At 48.4% G+C, this 7,714-nt stretch overlaps 1 protein-coding gene across 5 annotated transcripts in view; it reads left to right on the top strand.

The window, feature by feature from the left end:
• Positions 1-502: 502 nt before the first annotated feature.
• The window catches only part of ASXL1 (ASXL transcriptional regulator 1), a 75,658-nt gene continuing 68,446 nt past the window's right edge, over positions 503-7,714 (top strand). For 2 of the 5 annotated variants that reach the window (XM_042931285.1, XM_042931284.1), the window contains exons 1-2: positions 503-743; positions 7,288-7,370. In XM_042931285.1, the coding sequence (XP_042787219.1) occupies positions 654-743; positions 7,288-7,370 (173 nt within the window). In that variant the 5' untranslated portion in view covers positions 503-653. Of the gene's footprint in view, positions 744-1,399; positions 1,502-2,336; positions 3,339-7,287; positions 7,371-7,714 lie in introns of those variants that run through there. The other 3 variants (XM_042931289.1, XM_042931286.1, XM_042931287.1) reach the window with 3 other exon arrangements.

The raw sequence follows: 7,714 nt of genomic DNA, 5'->3' as shown, positions 1-7,714 counted from the left end.
CTCTGAGGTATTATTAGACTAATGTTGTAGATTAGAAAATTTGAAGCTCAGAGAGGTTGAGCCCCTACTTTTAGGTCGATACCCAGGGAGTGACCTAGCCAGAATTCCAGCGTAGGAGTGTCTACTTTTGACTCCAGGGCCTGTGTTCTCTCCAGGGTACTGCCTCTAAGAAGGCCTCAAGTGCATTGCGGTCAGTATGGCCCCAAAGTCCAAGTTCTTTACCCCTCATTATCACGAAGTTCACCAAGTGGTAACATTCTAGGCTGCGGGTGCAGCTTCTGCAAATATAGCTTCTGCAAACACATAGCGGCATTAGGGGCATGAGAGCAGAGGAGGAAATGGGGAACTGTTTAGGTCCATCAAGCGTGGAATAACCGTTTTACTGGTATGAGTGTCTCATTGTCTCATTATTATGCGGCAGTGAGTCATTCAGGGAAGGACCAAAAGGGAAAGTCCTGCCCCTTGTCATCTTTTTGAAGTGTCAGTGAGAACCGTTTAGGCGGGGAGAGGCATAAAGTGGGCCCTGGGAGTCGAGCTACCAGTTCTCCATCCTCACCCTTAACCGCCCGGGGGCCCGGAGACGAGAAGCGCCGAAGGGGTTAAGTGTGGCAGGGGAGCCCAGCCACCGCCCCTTCCCAGCATTGCCTCCCAGAATGCCTCAGGCTCGCATCCAGTTCCCGCACCTCGCGAGACTCCGCCCAGTCTCTTCCCCGAACGACTACCCGTCCCCCTTCTTTACCGAGGTTTGCGCGAGGCGGAGGAAGGGAGGGGAGGGCGGCAAAGACGGGCCGCGAGAGGTACGCCGGGAAGTGTGGTCCAAGCGCTTCATGCAGCCATATTCTTCCGGAGCCGGGGAGGCCAGAGAGGCAGTCGGGACTACAATTCCCAGCCGCCTTTTCGGTTTGTTTTTGTTCAAAAAAAAAAAAAAAAACCCACACTCCCCCTCCTCACTCTTCACACACACTCACACACACACACACCCACGGCAGACACGCACACACCCGGGCGCCGAAGGGAAAGCCGCGTCTCGCCTTCCCGCCCCGCCGGCAGTCCTGTCTCGGCCCCTCAGAGCGGGAAAGCGGAGGCTGGAGCCGTGACCTCTGACCCCGTGGTTATGCGGAGCCGCCGCATTCCTTAGCGATCGCGGGGCTGCCGCCGCCGCCGCTGCTGCCGCCGCCGCCGCCGCCGCCGTGGGCGACTGACGCAGCGCGGGCGCGTGGAGCCGCCGCCACCCCTCCCCCATCGCCGCCCTCGCGCCGGGTCTCGCGCCAGCCGGTCCCCGCACGCCCGCCCCCTCTGCCCGGCCGCACCCGAGTCCTCGCGCGCCGCCGCCGCCACGCGCCCCCCGCCGCCGCCGGTGCCCCAGCCCCGCGCCGCCGCCACCCGCCCCGCCCGGAGGTCCCGCGTGGAGCCGCCGCCGCCGCCGCCGCCGGGGAGGAGGAGGATGAAGGACAAACAGAAGAGGAAGAAGGAGCGCACGTGGGCCGAGGCCGCGCGCCTGGTGAGGCGGGTCGCCGAGGGGGTTCAGTGGGGGACGCGGGGGGTGGGCTCGCCGAGCCCCCTCCACCGGGAGGGGGAGGGGCGAAGCCCTGCCCACTGCAGGAGGGGGCGGGGCCACCAATTCTCTAGGAACGGGACCCCCTCCCCCCCCCCTACCGCCCGGCGTTGGGTGGGGAGAGGTCCCCCGCCGGTTGGATGTGGCGCCTTTTTCTGCGGCTCCCCCCACCCCTTAAATTCCTGCGGAGGGGCGAGCTGGCAGGGCCGACTCCTCCCCCTCTGGGCGGCGGGGCCCCAGCCTCCCCTCCCTCCCCTCCCCTCCCCCACTATTTGGCAGCTTCTGGGGGTCTGGGGAAGCTTCGTTTACGCACTCGGGGGAGTTAGGTTTCCGGGAAGGGTCGGAAGCTCCTCCCTCGCTTCCTGGTGGGCAATGGGGTGGTGCGTTTGACTCCAGGGGTGGGAAAACACCCCCAATTTTGAGGACGCGAGTGGCATTTTGAGCCTTCCCAATCTAAACCAGGTGTATGGAGGGAAGCAAGTGCTTTCTCCCTGCTGGAACCTTGAGTAGTGGTTCTCAAACTTTAGCGTCTTGGACATCTGGGAGGTTTTTAGGAACGCTCGTCCTAGGGCCCTACTTAAGATCTTCTGAGTCCGAGGTTCCGGAGTAGAGTCTGAGTGTCTTCATTTTAACCAGGTTCCTGTGTTGCCTGTAATGCAGGTGGCCCCGGACCGCACTTTGAGAAACGCTGACTAGAGTGTTTTACTTCCTAAGCCAGACTGGAGCCAGATAGGCACTGTGCACAGAGTGCCTCTACTTTGCAAAGAATGTATGTGTGAGTCCACTCCTTAGCGTACTGGTGCATGTAGACATGAAGTGTTGGACAAAGACCAAGTACCTCTGTTTGAAGATACTGCTCGCTGAGAACTTAGCAAAGGAGAGAGTGTTTGGAATTTGAGTGTTGGAAGCTGCCTGGTGAGGAGGGTTGTGAGTTTTTTCACAGCGTCAGAGGACTTGTAAGTGAAATACCTTCCTTTTGGATTTGCACCCACAAAGCTAAGATACTGTGAGACGTGTTCTCATAAAATCTTGCGGATGACAATAGTAATAGTTCATACTTCTCCCAGAGATGTCACTTCCTCAAGTGTCACATAGCAGGGTTATAGTGTGGATAGCATACATTCCTCTTGGCACCCTGTAGTTGATACGTAATTACTATAATTGACTTTTTGATGGTGAGGGAAGCTTCAGCTTCTAGTCTTTTGCTTTATTTTGGGAAGTGAGGTTCCTGCCTCAGAGGTGTGCAGACAGAGATGGCTGTGTGTTGAGTGTTGTTACAGGTCTGTGGTAGGTACGCCTTCTTCTTACCTGGGGTGTATGAAGCTCAGTTACTGACTTACAAGAACTAAAGCTGTTGGGTTTATAAGAGAATTTTCACTGGTGTTCCTGATTGTCTTCCCCAGGCACTTGTTGCCCAGTGAACAGAAATAGCAGTTGTTTGTGTGCTCAAGTTTCATGCTTCAGTTCATTTGTTTTGGTTTGGCATATGAAAATTGGAGATTTTGAAGTTCCTAAATATTTTTTTGATTCGGTCAAAATTGAAAGCTGTGGCTGGCTTTGAGATCTCTTGGAAATTTTAGGATTTCTCCAGTGTTGCTTCACTTGGAAACAAATTTAGGCCTGAAGGAGAGTAGGGGAGAGCCAAAGGATGTGCTTGCTCTCTTTCTCCTCGAGGTTGACTCTTGGGTGTTCATTGGAATTCTCCTCCCGAGTCCCTGTTATGTAGGTGTTTATGACTCTGGGCACCAAGAGGAAATTTGCTTGCCAGAGTTACTTGTTAGAGGTAGGTGAAAGTACCTTTAAATCCTGTGTTATTTATGTTCTGATGGAATTTTAAAGTTTGTCTCAAAGCTCTGTTGGCTCTTACTAGATGAAAGACTTCAGGAACTTGGGGTCCACTATTCTGTTAAGCCTCTTCAGGTTCTCGAACTTAACTGTGATGTGATCTGAACGCCAGTATCCAGATTGCTGTTTCTGTTTTACCATTGGCTCAACTGCATGCCAGATTATCCGAGTTCTTTCTCTTTTTGTTCTCTTTTTGTTTTATGGCTCTTCATTAAAGAATAATATGAATGGGAATTACTTTGTAGTGCCCTTGAACATGTGAAAGAGGACTTTTGGAAACATGGGTGCATAATTGTGCATATCTGTATTGTTTTTCTGTTAGAATTTTCTGTCCCTTTGGATGGGACCACTTGGTGGGTGAGGGGTAACTTTTTAGCGTTCTCTCCCCATGTAAAGAAAATTTTTGCAACCTGGAGTGCTAGAGAGTTTGTGAGAGCTTATGCTGGACAGAGAGCATCTTGACTAGAGAAAGCTGTAAGGGTAGGGAGGTTGATTAAATCTACTCTTTGGACAGGTGAATTTGGACTGCTTGCCATGGCAATCAGAGGCACTTGCTTTGGGGCGGTTTCATATTGCTCCTGACCTTGATTAGATTCGTGGCTAGAGTGATACTGGGAACTCTTTTAAAAACTATTTGGGTAGGAAAGAAGAGACTCCTGGAGAAGTTCAGTAGGGTAGTATACCTCAAGAGATTGATTTTTGCAGATGTTAATTATGTTGTTGAGAAGTAGATACTCCTCTTTGAAACATTCTGTAGTATTGTCTTTTCTAGATATAAGAGGTAGACTTTAGAGGGTTGGATAGTGTAAATCCTCTTGCTTGTTAGGAACAATTTGTTTGGGAGAAATAGCCAAGGGGGTTTCCCTTTAAATTGAATGTCCTTAAATGGATTCTCCCTGGCTTTGAGACACTCTTCATTGTACGCTTTATCTTTCACTTTGATTCATGACTGACCATTCTTACATCAAACATTTTTTTTTTTCTCTTTGAAGTAGGAGAAGAGATACTTTTTTTTTAAAGTGTGCTAGAAAGAGACTAGGAATAGAACACTGCTGAATTGTTCTTGTACTAAAAGCTGGAGGCATATACAATTATAATAAAAGTGAATACTTTGTATCTTTTGATGTAACTTCGTTTTAGAGATTTTGTTTTCTCTCAGATTCTCAGGCTCATCCTGACTGTTGCTTAAATAATTGGTAACTGATTTTTCAGAGTCATGCTTCTTTTTTTAAAAAAAATTATGGTACAGAAATTGACTAGCTCAACTCACATTTAGTATCAAAGAAGTGATACTTGTGGCAGTGAGCATTAGTAGCTTGTAACCAGGGTTTGTTGTGGATTTGTTCAAGTCAGCACTGCTTAACTTGGCTCTTAGTCAGGTTCTTAGAATACAGAGGTGAGTAAGGTTTGCCTTTGAGGAGCTTATGGTCTTCTGGGAGTGGAGAAGGTCTAGACCCATGAGTAGCATTTTACTCCTTGCTCTCTAAGTGCCATTGTAGATGTACAAATGATAAACAGACATCCTGGTTCATGCTTATTGTCCAGGCATAATTATGACTACTTTCTCTCTTTCACTCACAAGTGCCCTACTTTGGAAGGTAAATTATGTGTTGTGGACTTAGGAGGACACTGAAAGCAGACATTTAACTCTGCTTGGCAGGGATCAGAGAAGGCTTCCTGGAGGAAGGTGCTTTCCAAACTGAATCTTGAAGGGTGAGCGGAAGTTAGGGCCATCACAGATGATGTTAGCAGGAGCTAGTGACAAGAAATAGCAGTCGTGTGTGTGCGCTCGCACATGTGCTTGTGCACAGGGTGGAGAGTGTGGGAATTGGGTAGAACTACACACAGTTGTTGGAACGTGAAGCTTGTGGATTATCAGTTTGGCAGTGAGGTAGAGAGACAGGCAGGCACCGGATTCTGAGGACCTCGTGTGCCAGGCACCATAGGCACTTACTTCCATTATCTCTAATCTGTTTAACAACTCTTACAGGAAGACATCAGTATCCTTCCATCACAAGTGAGGGAATTTAGGCTCAAGTTGGGTAGATAAGGTGCCCAAGTTTAGCAGGCAAGAATTTGAATCCAGGTCCGTCTGGTTCTATATAGCCTGTGCTTTTCCAGTGAGGTGGTGAACTCTTCAGAAGCTTCAGCTTTTCCTGTATATGATTAGGTTGCTTTTGAAGGAGTTTAAGGTGGGAAAGTGATGAGGGCAGGTTTGTTTTGTAGGGTTGACCTCAGACTATAGCAGGTAGCTGGGATTTGGTCTTGTTTATGTTGAATTCCTAGAATTGTCCCTGGCACAAGTAAATATTTCGTGTATTTGTTAAGTGAAGGATGGCAGAGAAGGAAGAATGCATTTGAGGAAAGCGGGGCTGGTTATGGGAGTATTAGTGAAGGGCCTGTATATCGGGTCAGGGAAGGAACTGGGGACAGGCGAGAGTAGGAGTGCTGCCTAGGTTTCTGCATTAGGTGAGTAGACAGGTTGTCAATCAAGGGCAGAGATATGGAGGAAGAGGCACGATTAATTGGAGTTGCCAGTTAGATTAGAACAGATGATCAAGGGGGGAATGTCAGTACAGACCTGAATGTTTGAATCAGAAGCTGGGGGAGAAACCCAGGCCAGAGGTAAATATTTGGGAGTTAGCAGAATATAGGTAGTAGTTGAAGCTACGAGAGGTGCTAATGCTACCCGAAGAGAATGTAAAAATTGAAAAGAGAGGTTAACAATGGGACCATGGTAAATAGGGGCTTTATTTCAGCACCTGCTTCTCCAAAGCATGAGTTACTTCCATTAGCGCTGGGGGCTCATGTTCTTCCATAGGGAGAACCTTTAGCAACAGTCCTGTCAGACTGCTTGCTTTACATTTTATTTGAGACAAAGTAGTACTTAGTTGTTACAGTTGTTAAAGTGACTGTAAGGTATTGGTGTGGTTTGGAGTTACGTCAGCAGCTACTGGTAGAGACAGTACAAAGCTACTGGCAGCCTCTTTTTTCTCCCCGAGGAGGACAGCATTTCCAGAACTTCCCTGCACCTTCATGTGAGAGAGATGTGGTTGCTCACTAAGAAACTGCTGCCACGACCCTGTTGCAGATGATGCCAACGTAAATGGGATGCTCTGTTTCCCATTGCTTTGCCTGCCCCCATCATGCAGAATCAGAGCATCATGTTGCCAAATGGCAAAATGTACCGTGGCAGTTATCACCAGGATTTCACAACACAGTGGCAAAAACCATCACTTAAAAATACGGCTACTAGGGGCGCCTGGGTGGCTCATTCGGTTAAGCGTCGGACTTCGGCTCAGGTCATGATCTCACACTCCGTGAGTTCGAGCCCCGCGTCGGGCTCTGTGCTGACAGCTCAGAGCCTGGACCCTGCTTCGCATTCTGTGTCTCCCTCTCTCTCTCTGCCCCTTTCCTGCTCATGCTCTGTCTCTCTCTGTCTCAAAAATAAATAAACATTAAAAAAAAAAAATTAAAAAAATAAAAAAAAATACGGCTACTAAACAGACTTCCTTGGGAAAGAAAATCTGAATGTATTTCTGTCTTGTCATTTATTGTATAGCCCTACGTATTCTGTGGTTTAGTCATGTGAACAACGTGAGGTTAGGCGGTAACCAGGGTTGCTGAGGCCCCACCCACGTACCAGAGCATGTATGCTAAGAAGATGTGTGTTTTTAGAATTAAGAATTAGACTTTATGCTAATTTCAGTGACTTTTAGCAACTAGATAGATACATACGTAATTTGGTTCCTGAAGCAGTTTTAACTATGGAGGGACTAAATTGTCAGCAGTGGTATCTCACAGCAGAACTGTAGCCAGTGATACAGACTGATGGATATAAATGGAAATTACACACTGAAATCAGAACATTTGTATTTCTTCTTCAGGTACTAGAAAACTACTCAGATGCTCCAATGACACCAAAACAGATTCTGCAGGTCATAGAAGCAGAAGGACTAAAGGAAATGAGGTTTGTATTGTTCTTTTTTTTTTTTTTAACAATAGCAGCCAACATTTCTTAAATAATGTATTGTTCTTGCTGCTCAGCATGAGGATTTCATAGGACTTGTGTCTTTCTGTAGATACATAGGGACATGAGTAAGTGCACATATGCCTCCTCCCCCCCCCCCCCCCCCCCCCCCCCCCCCCCCGCCCCGTCCTGCCCCACGCCTGGCGTGGTATGGAACTATCTCCCAGGCTGTGTCTCCTCTGAGTGGAGGGTGAGAGTGGGTGAACATCCATTTGTTTTCATTAGAGATGTAGCAGTTTCCCTTTTCTTCTTGTTCTTCTTTAAATCTTGACACGGAATGTGTT

Source organism: Panthera leo, chromosome A3 (assembly GCF_018350215.1).
Source record: "Panthera leo isolate Ple1 chromosome A3, P.leo_Ple1_pat1.1, whole genome shotgun sequence".
Classification (NCBI taxonomy): domain Eukaryota; kingdom Metazoa; phylum Chordata; class Mammalia; order Carnivora; family Felidae; genus Panthera; species Panthera leo.
The sequence above is the reverse complement of the archived record's forward strand: the minus strand, read 5'-3'. Positions and strand labels throughout refer to the sequence as shown.